Raw genomic sequence first — 21,229 nt, 5'->3', positions numbered from 1 at the left:
AACATCTGGTTCAGCGATGGCCTTCTCACTTATCTCTTAACACCCATTTCTCATTCACACACAAAACAGAACTAACTTACAGAGAACATTTTGAACAGGAACATCAAATTGCAATGCAGAAGAAAAACAATCATGGCATTCTTTTACTTATTTTAAAATGCTAAGCCTACAACAAAGTGGTGACCTCAAAGGTCTGTTACTGCCTTGAAATCAATCCAGACACAAAGAGATTCTGGCTGATGCATCTCTACCGATGGCCCATTAGGCCATTCCTTTCTGCTATTCAAAAAGGGTGGCTGGCAGGATATGGTCAAATCATACATCAATACATTTAATACATGCTACATTGTTATCTTATTATTCTTTATCCTTCATTCTAAATTATACAAATATAAAATCCTACTACTACACCAGGGAATGGTTAGAGGCACCTCTGCCATTCCGCGTACCAGCACTAACTTGTGCCGATCCATGCTCTTCCTGAGAGAGGTGAGAGAAAGTTCATGTGAGATCTGGAGACAACTCAGTTGGTCTTATGTGAGCTCAGTGCACTCAATAAGGAATGGCTTCTCCATCTCTTCAGAGAGGTGCAAGGCAGCAGCATTCTTGGAACCTGATGGCAACCTCCAATCCGACAAGGGCCTTGGTGCCAAAGCAGGCCACAAGGCCTGTTCAAGCAGGTGCTGTTTTAGGTGAAGAATCCTGAACAAGCTACAGGTCGAACGTCACTCCTTGACATGGGCCTCACTCAAGCACAACAAGCACCGCATGTGGGGATCGTTGTTAGGGCTCGCTCCCTCCCACATGATGGACAGTGTTTGAACCCTGGTGAGGGCACCACAGGGAATTCCTAACTAAATACAACCAACACTAAGACTAAGGGTATTGCCAACTAGAAAAAAACACTAAAGTAGTGAGAGCATGTGAGGTTAAGTCCACACAGCTCCAACTCCATCCACATCTGGTAAGAAGGAACTGATGTGGGGGGGGGGGTCACCACCTTATATAACCAAGGGAGGGGCTATGGCCATGAGGTGCGAGCACCACCGCTCTAGGTGTATTGCTAGGCAAAATTCTGCAGCCCTGGTGCACTGGGCATGCACACACCTAAGTGGAATACACGGCTGCATCTGCTCAAATAAGAACAAGTAACTCCTAGTTCTGATCACCCTGAGAACTGAAACAGCTCCTTGTCAGTCCCCACCCTTTCTCCTCCCCTATGCTGTGGCTGGCAGAAGATGGACCAACCCAACAAACAGGTTAGAGAAGCCGGAGGGCTGCCTGGGTTGGTGCCCCAGCCCATTTTCCACCCCCCTTCAAGCTGTTGCAGCAGCAGAGATTCACTGGGTTGCAGGAGTGCCCCAGTCACAGATCAGCCGGCACAAGCCTGCACAGACTCGGGGGAGAGGAGTGCAGAACTGATGAAACCAGCATTGCCTTGTCGGGGGTGCTGCCATTCCCAGGGTATTAACAACAGAGGTGGTCTGGCAGCACCAGCACAGCTGGTGCACAGAGGCCACAGGTAATATGGGGAGAGTGTAATAGAGGCGAAGGGGGCTGTGTGATGGAATGGCCAAGGCATGTAGAGCACTACAGCTCCTCATCCCTCATTGTCTCCTCATTACACACGTTAAAAACACAGGGAAATCACCTTTGTGCCAGCAAGTCGCTGAGAGCGAAGGACGCCATCCAACCCCCTCACTGCCCAGGGAGATGGCCACTAACCCACTGCAGCATTTGCCTGGCTTCCGAATGCTGAGTGCCCACCCCTTCAGGCTGCTCATCGTGCTCCCTGTCTACCCCACCCCCAGCCCAATCCCCATTCCTCTCGCTCACAGGTGATGGGTAAGTGTGCAGGGTGTGATCCCTCCTTGCCTTTCTGACATGCTGGCAGGAGCAGTGAAGTTAACCATGTTGGTGTATGAAGTGTCTTCATTGATCTGAGTTAATACTCCACTGAAATTAATGGAGCAGAATATCTCAGAATTATTGTTTCAGGCTCAACACAAACTCAGGGAGCCATTGCTATATCAATTACACTTGATTCAAGTTCTGAAGGTTTTCTTTGCATAGTCAGTCTCTAATTGCTAGAGACTGAGGTCTGGTCTATACTACCCGCCTGAATCGGCGGGTAGAAATCGACCTCTCGGGGATCGATTTATCGCGTCCCATCGGGACGCGACAATCGATCCCCAAATCGGCGCTCTAACTCCACCAGCGGAGGTGGTAGTAAGCGCCGCCGACAAAAAGCGGCAGAAGTCGATTTTGCTGCCGTCCTCACAACGGGGTAAGTCGGCTGCAATATGTCGAATTCAGCTACGCTATTCCCGTAGCTGAATTTGCGTATCTTAAATCGACTCCCCGCTGTAGTGTAGATGTACCCTGACTTTAAAAAAGAAGAAAGCTGAGACTCTGGAGGACAATTGAGATGCCTGTCCAGGCCCCCCAAGCAGCCTTTTGTGTACATCAGAGATCCTTCTGTCAGGTAGAGAGACGTATACTGTCCATCCCGCTAGCAAATCAACCTTACTCAGACACACTCACCAAGACAACCTTAACTTTTCCCTCTGTTTGATGCCAAGTGTCCCTGCAAGATTAACCTTTTATTTCCCACAGGTCTTCTCCCAAATAATAACTCTTCTACACAGGCTAAATAAAGGAGGCCAGAACAGAGATCAGACCTATGTCTTTCCATTTATTTGTATCCGCTAATGTACATCTACCCTGACTGCAGACATCCATATTGCATGGGAGACCTCTGCAGTCACACTCTGGGACCTCAGTCCTCCGATTTCTGTAGATAAATAAATAAAGATACTTTAGAAGTTACTGGGATAATGGAATTGCCAGAGGGGCTAGAATCTCAACATGATTTTAAGTATGCAGTTAGGGGCAACAGTGTTCAAAACTGCAGGCAAAGAAACAATGATTTCCAGGCCTGCAGCATGAGAGGAGGGGGTCTATAGGCAGATCCTTGCTGAAGGCAAAGCAGCTTGAGGATTTACAGCAGCTGACCAGCCCCATGTATTTTAAGTGCTCTCTGTCCCCTTAGATTGGCTGACATGGCACAGCAGATTGCCACAGTACAGATGGGCCAGTCCACCAGAAGCCCAGCGAGGTCCCAGAGGCAGCAGGGAATGCAATTTAGCTTGGTGCTTCCTGGGGACAAGTATATGGTGGCTCCCTCTAGTGGGAGTGGCAGGATGTGGGTCAGTGAAATGCCACACCTACTAGTGTAGGTGCCTGCTGAAGGACTCATTTATGTGGCTTTTTGGGCTCATGTCTCGCCTTCAGCAAATGTGCTCCCCATGCTGGGGTGAGAGAAACAGTCCCTGATGGAGAACGGGCAGAAGAGCCTCACTGTCCACAGCACCCCCAGTTCTCTTGGTGGCCAGTTTTTAGTCTCTTTAATATGGGCTCCATTGATTTTGTACATTGCTAGTCTATTTATCTGAATGGCTGGTGGCATTAGGTCAAATGTCTTACTGAAGTCCAGTATATTCCATGGGCACAGTTCCCTCTACCAACCAGCCAACCTTGAGAGCATGACAAAGAGCATTAATTCATTTGACAGGAATTATTTGCCATCAAACCAGATTGATTGGCATTAATTACATCACACAGTCAGATTCCAAGGCCAGACCGGACCACTGTGACCTCCTGTATAGTGCAGGCCCCAGGACTTCCCCGAATTAATGCCTGCTTGAACTAGAGCAGAGCTATTAGAAAAACAGCCAATCTTGATTTTAAAATGGCCAGTGATGGAGAATCCACCACAACCCTTGGTAAGTTGTTCCAATGGTTAATTACCCTTATTGTTAAAAATGTTCGTCTTATTTCCAATTGGAATTTGTCTACTTTCAACTACCAGCTGTTGGATCGTGTTAGACCTTTCTCTGCTAGTCTGAAGAGGCTGTTAGACTGGAATCAAGTCACCCCTAAACTTTCTCTTTGTTTTGCTAAGTCGTTCTTCATTGATTGAATCCAGTATGAGCCTTTCCATGATCTTGCTCAGGATTGATGCCAGACTAACTGATAGTTATCCCAGGTCAACCCTGTGGCAGGGTGCAATATGTCAGTACCAAACTATAAACTCCATGTTGTATTTTCTGTTGAATATAAGTACAATGATAATAATAAATGTGCGACGACAGCTGCTTGAATTGCATTCCAGACAGCAGCCCTGATCCCAGAGAGTGCCTGACACCTCAGTGGAGGACTATCACTGGGAATGACTCTCCCCTACTTGCGCATTGCCATCAAACAATGATTTTCTCTGCAGGTGAGGGAGGGGGCTACAGTGTGGCAGGGAAGTACATGGCAAGGAGACAGAGACTCGATGAGCAGGGTGCTGGCTGCTCCTAGCAGAGGGCCACCCATTGCACCATGTAGGGGGACGTGCAGGAGAAAGCGGGCTGGAGGAGCTCTGAAAAGGTGACAAATCTTGAGCTGGGAGAAGGGGTGAGATCAGGATGGGGGGAGGACACGTCTCAGGGCTTTGTTATTTTCAGAGGTCTGTAACTCTGAAGTGCTTTCGGAGTGAAGTCACTGTGAATAAAAAATTTTGAGTCCTGTGATCACCTTGCTTCCAATGTCGCGGCTCTTGGCCCGCAGCTTGTTGACCTGGGATTCAGCGATGTTGGCTCGTTCCTCAGCCTCCTCCAACTCGTGCTGGGCCTTACGATACCGCGACAGGTGGGTGTTGGCCTGCTCCTCCTGTAGAGCCAAACAGTGCTGTCAGCACCCACACACCCCCAGCACCGTCAGCACCATGTCCGCCCAGGGCCCTCAGTACCCGGGCTCTGTCCAGCACCATCAGTGTCTGTGCCCTACCCAGTGCCATCTCCGCCTGCACCCGACCCGGCACTGTCAGCACCACATCTCACAAAGCATCCTCGGCTAATGCCATGTGTACCTGCACTGTCCTGCCCAGCACCATCCTTAGCCTCTGTTTGCCAGAAGCTGGGAATGGGTGACAGGGGATGGATCACTTGATGATTGCCTGTTCAGTTAATTCCCTCTGGGGCACCTGGCATTGGCCACTGTCGGAAGACCAGATACTGGGCTAGATGGACCTTTGATCTGACTCAGTGTGGCCATTCTTATGTTCTTATCAGCTCCCACACCCTGCCTAGTGCCCTCTGCCTACCCCATCTGCACTCACATTCTGCCCCATACAATCACCACCCACACCTGACCCAGCATGCTCAGAATCATGCCCCGCCCAGCACCAGCAGCGTCCTGCCATGCCACACCCAGCCCCTTGCCAGCAGCAACCACCCCACTCAGCATCAGCAATGCCCTGCCATGCCATCTCCAGCACAATCAACCCATGCCCCACCCAGCACCAAGCCTCAGAGAATGCCACGGCCCTCCTCGCACCCTGCACAGCACTGTGCCCCACACAGCCCTGCCAGCTAGTTACACTTCCCTGTGTAGATATGCCCTAAGTCTGTAAGCCGTTAGGAATTTAGGCGGAGATTTCCAAAACTGCCAGGGGATTTGGATCCCCGCCCCCCATTCCATCCACATGAAAGGATTTGGGTGTCCTGAGGCCTAGGCAGCTTTGAAAATCTTTGCTCAGCAGATTGGCGGATCCTGCACTCACGGCCTCCTCAGCTTGTCTCTTGTAGGCTTTCACTTTCAGCTGCAGTTTGTCTACCAAGTCCTGGAGCCGGACAACATTCTTCTTGTCTTCTTCAGACTGCAGGGAATGCAATAGTAATATGGTCAGGCTGGGGAGGCCAGTGTCTGGGATGTGCTTGGAATGCAGCGGAGCTTCAATGGGAGCGGAGGTTCCCAGTGGTACCTGGTAAGTGATTTCCTTGAGCCGCCTTTCGTATTTGCGTACCCCTTTAATGGCCTCTATGCCTCGCTTCTGCTCAGCATCCAGCTCATTTTCCAGCTCCTGAACCTAAGCACAGTAAGACGGTGAAGAGAGCAATCAGCAAAGGGAAGAACTGCATGTGCATAACGGCCCTGGGCCCTGATGGCCAAGGTGTGGGTAGGAGACGCCTGATGTGCCTGCTGATGGGCCAGGAAACTTGTTGACTCCAAGTGAATGCTCTGGCCATTGCTCTGGGGCATGGGGACCAATGGTTTGTGGCCCAGTCACAAGCCCTTATTAGCAGCAGCATGAGTTACTCAGTGCCACGCCTGCTGGCACCTTACAGCCAAAGACAGCGATGTGCCCATGGCTCTACTGCAGCCAGGGAGGGGAGGGAGCAGGGGGGCAAGGTGTTGTCAGGGAGCGCTCAGGCTGTATTTGCCTCTTTCACTCGGGTTTTGCCACCACATTGCAGCTGAATGGGATACGTATGTTCCACAAGACACAAGAAAAAAGCAAACGCCAAGTCCAGGCACACTGGATAAGCAGTCCCTGCCCAAGGGCCTAGGCACATCCCCATGAGAGACCTCCATGGCCCCATGCCAGCTTGAGATGGGATTCACATGATCTCCCCCCAAGATCCATCTGCGTGGCTGTCGAGGGCCACCCCACCCCTCTGGGCATGCTGGAGCACCATGCCCGAGATTAGGAGTCCCTAGCACCAAGTGAGCTGGGGTTCACCCCAGAGGAGGAACAATTCAGCCTCTACCCACCCAAGCAGAGGCCTCTATGAGGCCTGCCACCACCACCTTAGCACAGCCATGATGGAGTGGCCATAGTGAGGGACCACCACAGAAACCTCAAACCCAGTCCGTCCCCTTCCCCAAACTCTGTCCAACCCTGATCCCCAAATCTCCAAACTGGCCCACCCCTGATCCCCAAACCCAGCCTGATCCCCAAACCCCCAAATCCAGCCCAGCCCCAACCCCAGTCCCTCCAAACTCAGCTCAGCCCCAAACCCAGGCCCCAATCCCCAAACCACCAAACCCAGTCCCTGCAATCCAGCCCTGCCCCAATCCCCAAATCCAGCCTGGCCCCGTTCCCCAAATCCAGCCTGGTCCCGATGTCTGAACACAGCCATACTCTGGCCTCCAGTTTCTGGATTTGCTTCTTGCCACCCTTCAATGCCAGCTGCTCTGCCTCATCCAGACGGAGCTGCAGGTCCTTCACCGTCTGGTCCAGGTTTTTCTTCATCCTCTCCAAGTGGGCACTGGTGTCCTGCTCCTTCTTCAGCTCCTCCGCCATCATGGCTGCCTAGTTAGGTGCACAGTCCTATTAATGAGCATCGTCTCTGTGCTGCTGAGGCCGTCATTGGGACCTCTGTGTCTATATTCGTGCTCTCTTCCCAGGACCCAGCTCCTCACAGAAACCATCCCCACAGGGAGGATAAAGCCTCAGCCAGTGAACCTGGCCATGCTAAGGGGACTCATGCACTGACAGCCATGGTGGTTCTGCTCCTCCACAGGACAAGCACAGCGGAGACAGTATCAGCTTCCCAAATGCTACCTCACCAGTGCCTGGAGAAGGGAGTTCAGCCATGTGACTCACACAGACCTTGGCCTCTCTGTTGAGATGCCTGCAAAGCAGCCAGTTAGCGCTAGTTGTGGAGGGCACCTGGCTGCTAGGAAGTGCAATTAAGTAAAACACAAGAGATGGGGCCAGAACTAACCTGGATCCAAACAGCCCTGAGCACTGAGGTGATTCTCATCGGGGGCTCAGGGCTGAAATTCATAGCTCAGGCTCTTTTGCAATCCACCCCATGAAAATCATCCAGCTGTGGAGACCAGGTCATGGTCTGCACTGGGGCCACGTGAGCAGCATCTCACCGAGCAACATGGCAGGACAAAACTGAGGGAGGGGCCTAGGGGTGACACGGGGCAGTCCCCTTAATTTGTGGCAACGGTATGCCGGGCTCATCTGATTCCTGTGGGCTTAGTCCGGCTGAATGCTGCCAGCAGCGTGGGAGGTGCAGGAGGACAGAGAGGAGAAAGGAGAGGGAGCAGGATGGCAAAGACGGGGTTGGCACCCTGACTCCTCAAGGCCCGAGGAGGGTTGCACAGAACAGCTGCTCATTGTGGCGCAGAGGCAGCAGGCTGGAGCACTGGGATGCAGCTCCAGGTCTTGGACAGTGAGAGCCATTTGGGCACCAAAACTGGCAGAGCACCTGCTGCCCTGTGTCATGTAGTCAGGTCAGCCATCACTCCTGGCTCCAGGATTCCTTCCTGGGAAAGACCTGAAAGAGAGCTAGTTGGCACAGGCCTCATCCCTGAGTGCCCCCACCCCCAAATCTCCACTACTGTACAGTGAGGGCCAAAGTTGTTATTGCACCTCACCCCACCCAGCTCCTTTCCTAGCAAACAGAAGTGAGAGTGGGATGCAAGCAGCAGAACTCACATCTGTAATTGCTTTCTTGGCTTTCTCCTCTGCGTTTCTCGCCTCCTGAATGGTATCATCTACTTCACTCTGCAACTGAGACATGTCTGCTTCCAGCTTCTTCTTGGTGTTGATGAGGCTAGTGTTCTGTTGGCACATTGGAAGACAGGTCATCCCACCCACATTTCAAGACAATCCCACCTGCCTATTGAGAAGGGTGGGAGAAAGTACCTGGGAGTGCAGGAGCTGCACTCGCTCACTGGCATCTGTCAGCTCCTGCTCGGACACTTTCCGGGCTCGCTCTGTCTGCTCCAAAGCTGCTCGCATCTCCTCCAGTTCAGTCAGCATCAGGTTATTTCGACGCTCCACGATAGCCAGCTGCTCCTTCAGGTCCTCATTCCCTCTAAGAGCATCGTCCAGCTGGAGCTGGGAATCCTTTGGGGTGAAACACACAGTAAGACTCACAGCTAAACAAGGTAAGGTCCATGGTAAGGTACAAGAACAAACTCTACTGGTGCCCACCTTGAGCTGTCCCTGCCCATTCCGAAAGTGCTTCTGTGTCTCTACAGCCAGGCGGTTGGCATGGCCCAGCTGGATCTCCATTTCATTCAGATCCCCCTCCATCTTCTTCTTTAGCCTCAGGGCTTCATTTCTGCTCCTGATCTCAGCGTCCAGGGTGCTCTGCATGGACTCCACCACCCGCTGGTGATTCCTCTTCAGCTGCTCAAGTTCCTCATCCTTCTCTGCAATCTTCCTGTCAATATCTAACTTCACCTGGGTCATCTCCATCTGGACACGCAGGATCTTTCCCTCTTCGTGTTCCAATGAGCCCTAGTGGGGTTAAGAGAACATTGCTTGTCTCAGTGCAGTGCCCCAATAAACCTGCCAATCAATCTCCTATGGCAGTGTGGAACCACAGACACAAATTGCTTTGCCAGGCATTGGAACAGTCTCCAAGGAAGTAGTTGAAGCCTAGTTACTTGGGACATTTAGAACTGGACTGGACAGAGCAATGAAGTACAAAATGTTATTCTCAGACCAAGTACTTCACTGAGCCTGAGCTGAGCGTGTGTCAGTAACTTAGAGGTAAACTCCTCCCAAGAACATCCCCGGCATCCCAAAGCTAGGGCATTCAGAGATAATATTAGAAAGTATGAAATACGCAGATAAGGCAGCCAAGCTCCCAGCATGAGGAAAGCAGATGCTCATCTCCCCTCCACATCTGCATATAGTTAATGTCAAACCTCAACTCCCATTTAGTGACAAGAGACCCAGGGAGCTCACAAGCTGTCTCTCCTCTCCCACCTTCTGCCTCCTGTGAAAGGTTTGACCAGAGACACTCCTGCCGTCTTCCCATCCCCAGAGCAAGAGCTAAGGCCTGTGCATGTCTGAACAGCACACACTGCCCAGTGCAGATGCATGTATCAGACCATGCACAGCTCCATGGGTGCTCATTAAAGCACACTGCTCCCTGCATGCTCTAAAGTCTGGGAGTCCCTGCACACTGAACAAGGTATGGACCACAAGTCTTTCCCCGCTCATTACTCAATGAGGGGGAAAGAGAATAACAGAAAATGTGGAAATGGCGGAAGTGCTAAATGACTTTTTTGTTTCAGTTTTCACCAAAAAGTTTAGTAGCGATTGGATATCTAACATAATGAACGCCAGTGACAATGAGGTAGGATCTCTTGATTTTAGCGAGGCTTTTGACACAGTTCTACATGACATTCTCATAAGCAAACTAGGGAAATGTGGTCTAGATGAAATTACTGTACGGTGGGTGGAAAACTGGTTGAACAATCTTACTCAAAGAGAAGTTATCAATGGTTTGCTATCAAACTGCAAGGATGTATCTGGTGAGGTTCCACAGATGTCAGCCCTGGGTCTGAGACTAGTCAATATTTTCATTAATGACTGATAATGGAGTGGAAAGTATGCTTATAAAATTTGCAGGTGACACCAAGCTGGGAGGGTTGCTAACACTTTGGAGGACAGGATTAGATTTCACACAAGCCTTGACAAATTGGAGAATTGGTCTGAAATCAACAAGATGAAATTCATTAAAGACAAGTGCAAAGTACTTCACATAGGAAGGACTACTCAAATGTAGAGCTACAAAATGGGGACTAACTGGCTGAAAAGAACAATGTGATGCATTTGCAAAAATGGCAAATGTCATTCTGGGGTTTATTAACAGGTGTGTCATATGTAAGACATGGGAGGTAATTGTCCTGCTCTACTTGGCACTGGTGAGGATTTAGGAAAGATGTGGACAAACCAGAATTGTCCAGAAGAGAGCAACAAAAATGATAAAAGTTAAAAAAACTGGTCTTGAGAAAAGAAAACGGAGGGGGCACCTGATAATAGTTTTCAAATATGTTCACAGCTCTTATAAAGAGAATGGTGATAAATTGTTCTCCATTCCCAGGAAGGTAGGATAAGATGTAATCAGTTTAATCTGCAGCAAGGGAGGTTTAGGACACAGTCTAACTGGAAGGACAGTTAAGCTCTGGAATAGGCTTTCAAGGAAGGTTGTGGAATCCCTGTCAGAGGATTTTAAGAACAGGGTAGACAATCACCTGTCAGGGATAATCTGGGTATACTAGGTCCTGCCTCAGCACGGGGCCTGGACTAGATGACCTCTTGAGGTCACTTCCAGACCTATATTTCTATTATATAAAATGAGCCTGTCTTACTCTGGAACTGACATTGCCGCCTAGCAGTCAGCAGTGCTGCACTGGTTGTGGGTAAGAGGGAATTGTCTAAGCTATTCTGTCCTGTTCAGTTTCTTACACTGCACCCCTCATGGTGGGATCTGAGGAGGGAAGGGATACATCACCACCAGGTCTCTTGCGTCTCTAATGTGCCTGAATTACATAAATGTTTATCCAGGATACTTGCCTCTGCTTCTTCTAAGGCTGATTGCAGGTCTGACTTTTCCTTCTCAATTTGTTTCTTTGCTTTTTCCAGTTCATGATTCGTTTTGCCAGCTTCGGCAATCTGTTCAGTGAGGTCTGAAATCTCTTCTGCAACACAGAAAATGGACAATCTGCCTCCTGCCCGCCAATGAGTCACATTAGGAATAAGGCTGGCTGGGATGGGAACACTGGGGGTTACGAGGAGATTTATAGATTATAAAGCCAGAAGGGACCACTGTGATTTTCTAGTCTGAGCTCCTGTATAACACAGGTCATAGCACTTCCTTGAATTAATTCTTGGCTGAATGAGAGCAGATCTTTAAAGAAACATCCAGTCTTGATTTTAAAATTGCCAGCGATAGAAAATCCACCTTGATAAGGGATTAGTTACTCTCATTGTTAAAAATTTACACCTTCTTTCCTGTCTGAATTTGTCTGGCTTCCAATTCCAGCCATTGGATCGTGTTATCCCTTTCTCTGCTAGATTGAAGAGCCCATTATGAATTATTTGTTCCCCATGTAGGTACTTACAGACTAATCAAATCATCCCTTCACCTTCTCTTTGTTAAACTAAATAGATTAGGCTCCTGGAGTCTATCATTATAAGGCAGGTTTTCCAATCCTGTAATCATTCTTATACCTCTTCTCTGAACCCTCTCCAATTTATCAATATCCTTCTTGAATTGTCGGCACCAGAACTGAACACAGTATTCCAGTAGTGGTTGCATCAGTGCCAAATATAGAGGTAATACAGCTTCCTTACTCCAACTTGAGATACTCCTATTTATACTTCCCAGGATCATATTAGCCAAGTAGTTTCCCCTGCATTATCCTGTTTGCAGATATTTTGCTTTAAAAATGGCACCCTCCACACGGCATGACCTTGCACATGTATGATATGTGCGAGGTCACACTGCACGGGGGGCCCCATTCTGTAGAGCAAAATGGCATCCTCCATGTGGCATGACCTCACACATATGGTGTGTGTGAGTTGGGAACTGATGCATTAGCCCTTTTGGCCACAGCCATCACACTGGGAGCTCATGTTCAAGTGATTAGCCCCATGACCCCCAAATCTTTTCCAGAGTCACTGCTTCCCCATTCTGCTCGTATGACCTGCATTCATTGTTCCTAGACATATGATCTTACATTTGGCTGCATCAAAATGCGTATTGTGGTGGCACTCAGATCACAAGGTGTATTCAACCAATATTGTAACAGCACGTATGAACATGCACAGTTTTACGGTGGGATTTTGGGACCAGCTGGATTGGAGGAGGTTATGATTGCTGGGCTGGTAGGAGTAGGCAATGCTCTGGAGGCGCAGGAGCATGGAGATGGCTCTGTGAACTTGAGGTGGGTCTCAAAAGGCCAGGCACTAGACTTACGTTGCAGGTTCTTGTTCTCCCGTTTGACTGTCTCAAACTGGTCAAGCACCTCCTCATAGGCATTCTTCATCCTGAAGATCTCTGCGCTCAGGGAACGGGATTCCCTCTGGGCAGCCTCCAGTTCGGACTGGCTCTCCTGGTATTTCTGCTTCCATTCTGCCAGGACCTACGGAATGAGAATCAGCTTGTAGTGGGAGAACATGGTGCTTTGTGACTCTTGTGTAGTACACAGGATGTGACGGAGTTGCAGACACAGCTCATGCCACAGCCCTTCAGAGGACCCATTTGATGTGCCCTGCTTTTAAGAGCTTTTTCATTATAACTCTCACTCTGCTGCCTCCTCACTGGCAGCTGGTTACATACTATGTCCATCCAGCCCCAACGAATCTCACAAGGGCCTCAGGAAGGAGTGCGGCATTATGGGAGTCCTGCTAGAGTCAGACTATGAACTTTTGTTTTGCAGTAGAGGCCACTGGTCCCTTGCATGAGCTTGCACTGTCATTTGGGGGAATCTGCATCGATTCTTTCAGTAGTTCTACTAAGTGGCAGTGAAGAATGAGAAATGCAGACATTTCCCCAGGCACCACTCTTCTGAGCAGCAAGGGTGGGGCGTGAAGGATTTGGCTCGGGATCCCTGGTGTTTAGCAGCCTCTCTCCTATAATGAAAAGGCTCCATTTAAAAGCATTGTGAATACTGGACATAGAAAGTCCCATAGGGGTTAACTTTGTCTCCCTTGTTGCTCATTGTGCATGAAGCTATCGAAAGACCAGCTAGGGCACCATAGTCTGATTTGTCAGCAGTTCATTGACAATATCCAGGCTTAGGTCAGCCATGGAGGCTGCCCCAGCAGTGTCTTGCTGTCTGCTCAGCATCGCAGACAGATGTAGAATTTGGTGTGAATAAACCAAGCCAATAAACTGCTGTAATGGGGAAACCCTGGCACCCAAATCCAAGAGCTTTCCTGGAATGGGAGAGGGGACAGCGCTTTTGTGCTTCTGATGAGCCCCGTCCCATCTCTCAGCAGCTCCAGGCCGGGTGCATAAACAAAAGACCTAGAAGACACATTCAGTAGAAGGGTCTTCCGTCCTGTAAGTGAATGCTAAACTGTATTATACTGTTTAGTCACTAGGTGGCGCGATGTGTAACAAATCTTATTTAAGCTCGCAAGTGCCAATCCTAGCAGTGCACTAAAGGATTTTATAGTGAACACATCTGGTGAATCTCTCTGGGAAGGAACTAAGGAAGCTCTGTAGTCAGTCCATATCTGGTACAGAAGCCTGACCTGTTAGTAGCAGCCCTGTAACCTACTGTGCACAGGGTGTACATGACATGATGTCAGAAGTAAACTAGAACCAGAGGAGAACAGAAACAGAAGGAAAACAGCACCAAAGGCTGAAGGATTTCATCACCATGCCACTCTTCAATGTCCCAGAGAACTTCAGCGTTGACAAACCTTCACAATGGATGGAGTGGAAGCCGTATTTTGCATTGCTATAAAACTCCATAAGGAAATGAGATATTCAGGTATCTCTTTAATGTAGGCTATGAAGTAAGCACAGAATATCTTTAAGCCTTTTATCTTTACTAAAGACAGTCACAAAGATGACTATGACAGAGTTTGGGCTATGTTTGATGCACACTTTATACCTCAGAGAAATGCAGTTTATGAAAGAGTACATTTTCACCAGAGAATTCAGGAACAAAGAGAAAATATTGATTCTTTTATAAGAGCTTTCAACGTGTTGGCTATAAAGTGTGATTTTTGGTACTGCAAAACATGAAAATATCATACAGGTTATTGGGTTAAGAGACAAGAACCTCTCACAACAATTACAATTAAAGACAGACTTAAATCTACCCACAGCTATACAGAGAGCAAAGCAGTCTGAACTAGTCAAATAACTGAACAAAAGGCAGGAGCAACATGAAAAATCTGAAACTAGCTTAGAAGCTGCATGAGTAAACAGACACAGCAGGAGTGCTAAAAGTCATCATTATAAAAGCCCTGAGGCTAAGAGGGACAAATTCCAGGCAAATTACAAAGCCTTTCAGACTAAGTGTACAAGATATACAAGATATAGTGCCCATCTTTAAAAAAGGGAAGAAGGAGAATCTGGGGAACTACACACCAGTCAGCCTCACCTCAGTCCCTGGAAAAATTATGGAGCCAGTCCTCAAGGAATCCATTTTGAAGCATCTGGAGGAGAGGAAGGTGATCAGGAACAGTCAACATGGATTCACCAACGGCAAGTCATGCCTGACTAATCTGATTGCCTTCTATAATGAAATAACTGGCTCTGTGGATATGGAGAAAGCAATGGACGTGGTATACCTTGACTTTAGCAAAGCTTTTGATACAGTCCCCCACAGTATTCTTGCCAGCAAGTTAAAGATGTCTGGATTGGATGAATGGACTATAAGGTAGATAGAAAGCTGGCTAGATCATCAGGCTCAGTGGGTAGTGATCAACAGCTGGATGTCTAGTTGGCAGCTGGTATCAAGTGGAGTGCCCCAGGGGTCGATCCTGGGGCCGGTATTGTTCAACATCTTCATTAATGATCTGGATGATGGGATGAATTGCACCCTCAGCAAGTTCATGGATGACACTAAGCTGGGGAGAAAGGTAGATATGCTGCAGGGTAGGGATATGGCCCAGAGTGACCTAGATAAACTGGAGGATTGAGCCAAAACAAATCTGATGAGGTTCAACAAGAACAAGTGCAGAGTCCTGCACTTAGGACTTAAGAATCCTATGCACTGCTACAGGCTGGAGATGGACTGGCTAAATGGCAGCTCTGCAGAAAAGCACCCGGGGATTACAGTGGATGAGAAGCTGGATATGAGTCAACAGTGTGCCCTTGTTGCCAAGAAGGCTAATAGCAAATTGGGCTGCATTAGTAGGAAAATTGCCAGCAGATCGAGGGAAGTGATTATTCCTCTCTATTCAGCACTGGTGAGGCCACATCTGCAGTACTGCATCCAGTTTTGGGCCCCCCACTACAGAAAGGATGTGGACAAATTGGAGAGAGTCCAGCGAAGGGCAATGAAAATGATTAGGGGGCTGGGGCACGTGACTTATGAGGAGAGGCTGAGGGAACTGGGCTTATTTAATCTGCAGAAGAGAAGAGTGAGGGGGGATTTGATAGCAGCCTTCAACTATCTGAAGCAGGGCTCCAAAGAGGATGGAGCTCGGCTGTTCTCAGTGGTGGCAGATGATAGAACAAGGAGTAATGGTCTCAAGTTGCAGTGGGAGAGGTCTAGGTTGGATATTAGGAAAAACTATTTCACAAGGAGGGTGATGAAGCACTGGAATGGGTTACCTAGGGAGATGGTGGAATCTCCATCCTTAGAGGTTTTTAAGGCCCGGCTTGGCAAACCCTGGCTGAGATGACTTAGTTGGGGTTGTTCCTGCTTTGAGCAGGAGGTTGGACTAGATGACCTCCTGAGGTCTCTTCCAACCCTAATCTTCTATGATTCAATGTGAAAAATTCATAGCCCAACAGATGAATGTTTATCCAAAGGCACAAGATGTAATAAATGCACAAAATAGAGACTTTTGCAGCTGTTTGCTCTCACTAGGCAGTAAGAGAACTGATTTATATTATATAAAATCAAGAGCTAGGTTTCTGGGATCTATCATATGAAGAGACAGAGCCTGCCTGGAGAGTGTAACTGAATATTCATGGAAAGAGTATTGACTTTAAAATTGACTCAGAAGCAGACAAGACAGTCATCTCAGAAGGGATTTCCAATAATCCCTCCTGTAGGTGAAATCACCTGATACAGCCCTGACTAGCTTGGGAGGTGCTCTGAACTGCATGGGCTAGTTTACCACAGAGACAACTTACAAACACATAGCTTTACATTCAAGTTCATATGATCAAAGACAAAAAACCTTCTCAGCTGCAGCATGGCAGCCATGATGGGCCTAGTGAGAAACTCTAGAGTTTGGTGATAATGAACTTTTGAAAAAGATCCAGTACAAGTAACCTCAAGAGACACTGCTGAACCTTACAAAGTACAAACACCTCTATCAGACAGACCATGAAATTCAGAGGACATCTTTACTTGCTTACAGTGGACTATTTTTTCCAGGTATATAGCAATAATGTACTTGAAATATAACATGTCACAGTATTATTGAGACACTGAAATGCACTTTTGCTCACTTCAGTATTCCAGAACAACTAATGATGGACAATTGACACAATTCACTGCAGTAGAATTTAAGTCTTTCCAACAAAATATGATTTTCATCATATTGCTAGTAGCCCACATTACTCACAATCGAATGGAGAGGCTAAGAGAGTTTTACAGACAGCCAAGAAAATCCAACAACAGGAAGATCCATTCTTTATTCTTCTGATTACAGATTAACACCAATAACAGCTACAGGATATAGTCCAGTACAACTCCTGGTGGGAAGACAACTCAGAACTACATTTCCAACTTTGAACAAGAAACTATCTCCGAAGTAGCCATATATGAAGAAAGTAGTCATATTGGCTAAAAAGGCAAAAAGAGCTTTCAGACATGTTTACAACACATGCCACTCAGCTAGAGAACTTCCAGGTCTAGAACCTGGTGACTGTGCTTGTGTCAAATTGCATTGAGAAAAAGGATGGAGAACCCTAGATCTTATAAAGAAAATAATTAATCGCCCAAATTATACGTGATCGAGGCCAACAGTCTAGAGTTCAACAGAAACCATTGATATCTAGAATGTGTTCCCCAGAAGGACTAATCAACAGAGCAAACTCTACAGCTGATGGATGCAGAACAAGAAGACAACTCAAAGATTCCAAACCGATCACAGTCAGTCATTACAACTAATGGACAGCCAGATGACCAAGTTGTTACGTGTTCAAGTCATGTAATCAAAAAACCAGTATGATTCAGAGACACTTAACAGACTGATATGTACTGAAGTTTAAAGATAGTGTACACATTATAACAGTTAGGAATCTACAACTTATATTGTAGTTCTATTGTTATATTGTGTTATATTGTTGATCCATTAGATAGTGCCACATGTAACATACCTGACTTAAGCTCACAACAGTCATTCCTAGCGGTGCATTAAAGGATCTTATAGTGAACACATCTGATAGATCTCTCTGAGAAGGAACTAAGAAAGCTCTATTGCCATTCTATATCTGGTACAGAAGCCTGATCTGCTAGTAGCAGCCCTGCAACCTACTGTGCACAAGGTGTACATGACATGCCTCTCCTGGGCTACCTCTCAGCCCTAATCTCTTGTTGAGTGCTGTCTGTCTGGACTTTCTCCCTGGAATCCTTCCCTCAATCTAGTTCCCCGCATATCCTTATTCTCAGTCTTCATCTGGGCCATGTGCCTGGGGTTTGGCCCTCTTTTTTCATGGCCAGTCACAGGAAACAACGTCCTTCCTGCAGATCCCATCCCGAACTAAGCTCTCCCAGCCCTTTATGGAAATCACTCAACTCCTTCCCAGGTGGATCTGAATTTACCCAAGCCATCCGATCCCCAGTTGATCAGGATCAGCTGGGGTGTGGGGGTAGTTGATCCATCACAGGGAAGACTGAGCCCAACTCCCCTTAACGGGCCAACCAGTCTGTGGCAGCTTCCAAAACCATAGAGCTGTGCCTAAAGGGTAAAAATTTGGCCATAAATCCTGTGCATAGCTGTGTGATCACAGGGTTACCAGGGCTATCTACCGTTTTGGGAGGAAACTGAAAAATTGTTTTACAGGCTCACTCAAAGGCTCTGTTCAGATGAATGTAACCTAATGTAACACCAATTTTTAAAAAGGACTCTAGAGGAGATTCTGGCAATTACAGGCCAGTGAGCCTAACTTTAGTACCAAGTAATTTGGTAGAAACCATAGTAAAGAACAGAATTATCAGCCCCCTAGATAAACACGATAAGTTGGGGAAGAGTCAATACGGCTTTTGTAAAGAGAAATCATGCCTCACTAATCTATTAGAATTCTTTGAGAGAGTCAACAAGCATGTGGACAAGGGTGATCCAGTGGATATAGTGTACTTGGATTTTCAGAAAGCCTTTTACAAGGTCCTTCATCAAAGGCTTTTAAGGAAACTAACTAGCCATGGGATAAAAGGGAAGGTCCTCTCATGGACCAGTAAGAGGTTGAAAGATAGGAAACAAAGGGTTGGAATAAATGGTCAGTTTTCATAATGGAGAGAGCTGAACAGCAGGGACCCCAAGGATCTATACTGGGTCCTGTTCTGTTCAACATATTCCATAAAGATCTGGAAACGGGGGAGAATAGTGACATGGCAAAGTTTGTAGACAATACAAAATTATTAAAAAGAAGAACAGGAGTACTTGTGGCACCTTAGAGACTAACAAATTTATTAGAGCATAAGCTTTATGCATCCGAAGAAGTGGGCTGTAGTCCACGAAAGCTTATGCTCTAATAAATTTGTTAGTCTCTAAGGTGCCACAAGTACTCCTGTTCTTCTTTTTGCGGATACAGACTAACATGGCTGTTACTCTGAAACAAAATTATTAAAGATCCTTAAATCCAAAGCAGACTGTGAGGAATTACAGAGGGATCTCACAAAACTGGGTGACTGAGAAACAAAATGGCAGATGAAATTTAATGTTGATAAGTGCAAAATAATACACACGGGCTGTTAGTTCAGATGGTCAGGGATGCAACCACATGCTTGGGGAGACCATAAACCTCTCATTGCCTGATGCCAGGAGGGGCAGACAGGGGTGGATCCATAATTGTCCTGTTCTGTATACTCCCCCTGAAGCTCTGTACTGGGTACTGTTGCAGACAGGATACTGGGAAAGAGGGACCATGGTCTGACCCAGTATGGCAGCTCTTATGTTCTTATATAAGGCTCTGACCACTGCCATTTCCTTCGCTAGAGCTTCATGATTTCTAATGTCCTTAGTGGGTTGCTCTGTTTGTTTGCTGTGGTTTGAATTCTGGTCTCTTACCTGGAGATAGATTGGCACTAATACATGATCCATCTGCTTTATGATATTGTTATTATTACGTGTATGTGAAGGTGCCCAGCACCATGGTATCTGGACACTCTTTACTTAGGTTAGACTGAGCCCAACTAAAGCTGTGAATAAAAGTAGAGCTTTCATAACTGCACAGCACCTTGTGTTGGGCTGTCAGAAATGTATACTGCCCTCTTGAGACTCCAGGTGATTGGGAGCCAGTTTAGTCTCTCCAATTGGGTGGGAACATCAATGACATTCTGTGATCTACAAAACTTTGACTTTCTTTGAAAAATGCAGGGCCACCCGGAGGTGGGGGGGGCAAGTGGGGCAGTTTATCCCAGGCTCCGGGCCCTGCAGGAGCCCCACGCGCCCTGGACCGGCGGCGGTCTGGCTCTTCGGTGGCATTTCGGCGGCGGGGGGCCCTTCAATGCTGCCAAAGATGCAGAGCGACTGAAGGGACCCCCGCCACCGAAATGCCGCCAAAGACCCGGACCACCGCTGGATGAGTACAAGCGCCGCAGCTCCCCCACTTTGCCCCAGGCCCCCTGAATCCTCTGGGCGGCCCTGGAAAAATGGAATGAAAAATGGGATTGCTCTGAAAGGACCTTATCGAAATTCCTCTGCTTCTTATCGAACGCTGCACAAGCTGCATTGGATCGCTCCATATCAGTCATGAGGTCATCCACTTCCCCCTGCAGCCTCAGCTTCGTCTTCTCCAATGAGGCACACCTGGAATTGATTGCCTCAGTCTGTTCCTCTGACTCCTGTAGACGCTGAGCAAGCTTCTTTCTGTAGGGCCAGACATCAGTGCTGAATGGAAACGTCCAGCCCCTTTGGGGAGCCTGTGTGTGAGGGAAGGACTGGAAGGAAGCCAGGGGTGGCCAGAAGGGAGTTTGTTGTAAGGTCGGGAGAAGAGCATGTGAGAAGTGGGACAGACAGCATGGCTCAGGAGGCATCTGAGGAAGTCTGGGCTGGCTCAGGAAGGGTGCTGGATTGGAGTTTGGGAGAGGAGAATAAAGAGCAAGGAAAAGGGGCATGTGGGTAGTTGCAGCTGAGGGATGGGGGAGGCTGGAGAGAAGTGAGGTATGGAAGAGCAGCAGCATCATTAACAAGAAGGGAGTCTGGTGGGGGAGGGATCAAAGGACTGGCGAGGATCCAGAAAACAGACTCTGAACAGCAAGTATAATGTAAACTCAATGGGAAATATGATGACTCAGCTGCGGTTAACAATGGAAATCTAGCACAAGAACTAGCACACTTGTCCTCATCCAGTCACAATCCCCAGAAAGCAGCCCACAATCCATTACTGCCCACTCCAAAGCACACTGTTCCAGGCACTCCCTTCCCTAGCACAACCTTGCTTCTTCCACTTCCTCCCACATTCACATCCAGACCTACTTCCAGTCCTGCTCCCATCTCAGCACGTACTTGGCCTCTTCCAGTTCCTCTGTGCGCTGAATGGCGTCCGTCTCATATTTGGTTCTCCACTGGGCAACTTCATTGTTGGCCTTGGACAGGGCACGCTGCAGCTCAACCTTGGCTTCCTGCTCCTCCTCATATTGCTCCCGGAGCAAGTCGCAGTCATGGCGAGCAGACTGAAAGGCGTGGGCCAGTGCGTTCTTAGCCTTGGGAGGTATAATGAAATGAGTGCTGTCCAAACATCACATTAACAGATTTTTAAACTGCAGTCCTGTTGGA

The 21,229-nt window shown here is 47.8% G+C and overlaps 1 protein-coding gene across 1 annotated transcript in view; it reads right to left on the bottom strand.

Annotated features, from left to right (window-relative positions):
• Positions 1-2,705: 2,705 nt before the first annotated feature.
• The window catches only part of LOC128848160 (myosin-13), a 70,328-nt gene continuing 51,804 nt past the window's right edge, over positions 2,706-21,229 (bottom strand). Inside the window, exons 29-40 of the mRNA XM_054047968.1 lie at positions 20,960-21,156; positions 20,137-20,320; positions 12,567-12,732; positions 11,162-11,286; positions 8,783-9,091; positions 8,492-8,695; positions 8,282-8,407; positions 6,971-7,141; positions 5,810-5,914; positions 5,609-5,704; positions 4,582-4,716; positions 2,706-2,794 (exon numbers count right to left, since the gene is read on the bottom strand). Coding sequence (XP_053903943.1) covers positions 2,780-2,794; positions 4,582-4,716; positions 5,609-5,704; positions 5,810-5,914; positions 6,971-7,141; positions 8,282-8,407; positions 8,492-8,695; positions 8,783-9,091; positions 11,162-11,286; positions 12,567-12,732; positions 20,137-20,320; positions 20,960-21,156 — 1,833 coding nt within the window. The 3' untranslated portion in view covers positions 2,706-2,779. The remainder of the gene's footprint in view (positions 2,795-4,581; positions 4,717-5,608; positions 5,705-5,809; positions 5,915-6,970; positions 7,142-8,281; positions 8,408-8,491; positions 8,696-8,782; positions 9,092-11,161; positions 11,287-12,566; positions 12,733-20,136; positions 20,321-20,959; positions 21,157-21,229) is intronic.

The sequence above is a fragment of the Malaclemys terrapin genome, chromosome 13 (assembly GCF_027887155.1).
Source record: "Malaclemys terrapin pileata isolate rMalTer1 chromosome 13, rMalTer1.hap1, whole genome shotgun sequence".
Lineage (NCBI taxonomy): Eukaryota > Metazoa > Chordata > Testudines > Emydidae > Malaclemys > Malaclemys terrapin.
This window is presented reverse-complemented; position numbering and strand designations above follow the sequence as displayed.